We start from the raw sequence: 1011 nt of genomic DNA, 5'->3' as shown, positions 1-1011 counted from the left end.
GATGTAGATTTAGGATATTCCTTTTTAGTAAAACCTCTCTATCTGTGAAGCAATGAGGTATGAAGACATTTCTGAGACAAACATTTCATATTCAAAAAGGAATACTTTTGATTTTTTATTTTCTTGTGTGAGACAGAGTTCATGAGAGATGCAAGTTATTAGTAATTTTGTTGTGAGGATAAACTATAGAAGTTACTTGTCAAAGTTTGTACTTATTTAGGAGAGAGTTATTTTAGGATTTGAACCCCACTGCTTTTCAAAAGAATTTTTAATTTGCACATATGTCAGCTCCATTCATTGATGAAGCATTGCATGAGTTGCTGTTGGAAATTTTAGCAGTCTGCCTGCTTGTCTCATTTATCAAAATCTTGTCTTTCATTTGTATCTAAAGTTTCTGTTTATCTACCTGTCTATCAATCAGTCAGTCAATTCTGTTTAATTCCATGTACCTTTGGTAAATATCTGCACCCACTTATCTATACAATATCTTTCACAAAATGTTATCAAATCCAACTCAAGGTTAGAGTCAAAATCAATCTTCCTTTCCCAGATACGAGGGCAAGCATCTCATCTTCGGCACCAAATAGTGCTGGGCAGGTGCAAGGTCAGGTCAAAGTTAGTGTGCAGTACCTCAGAGGTCAGCTGCAGATCATGGTGCACCATGCACGCAACCTGTCCCTGACAAGCCCTGGGCAGGAACCGTCCCCATACGTCAAACTTTATCTCCTGCCAGACCCCCACAAGAAAACCAAAAGGAAGACGAAAGTTGTAAAGAAAACGTGTCACCCGACCTTCATGGAGCCAGTGAGTGATGCCAAGCCTCTCACCTGAATTAAATGTGGAACAGATATGATTTATCTCTTATTTTTACGGGAGTAGGCTAGCCAAATGTGTGGGCTCAAAAGTCCCTTAGTAGCAGTATCACTATTTTACACCCATGTCCATTTTTTTTACTGTATAACCAATCTTGTGTACTTTTGAATGGCCATTAACCAGGATATTGCCATCAAG

At 38.6% G+C, this 1011-nt stretch overlaps 1 protein-coding gene across 1 annotated transcript in view; it reads left to right on the top strand.

The window, feature by feature from the left end:
- Positions 1 to 1011, top strand: part of LOC119585670 (phosphatidylinositol 4-phosphate 3-kinase C2 domain-containing subunit beta-like) — a 53293-nt gene that overhangs the window by 51517 nt on the left and 765 nt on the right. Inside the window, 1 exon segment of the mRNA XM_037934346.1 lies at positions 551 to 804. Coding sequence (XP_037790274.1) covers positions 551 to 804 — 254 coding nt within the window.

The sequence above is a fragment of the Penaeus monodon genome, chromosome 20 (genome assembly GCF_015228065.2).
Source record: "Penaeus monodon isolate SGIC_2016 chromosome 20, NSTDA_Pmon_1, whole genome shotgun sequence".
In the NCBI taxonomy this organism is placed as follows: domain Eukaryota; kingdom Metazoa; phylum Arthropoda; class Malacostraca; order Decapoda; family Penaeidae; genus Penaeus; species Penaeus monodon.
This window is presented reverse-complemented; position numbering and strand designations above follow the sequence as displayed.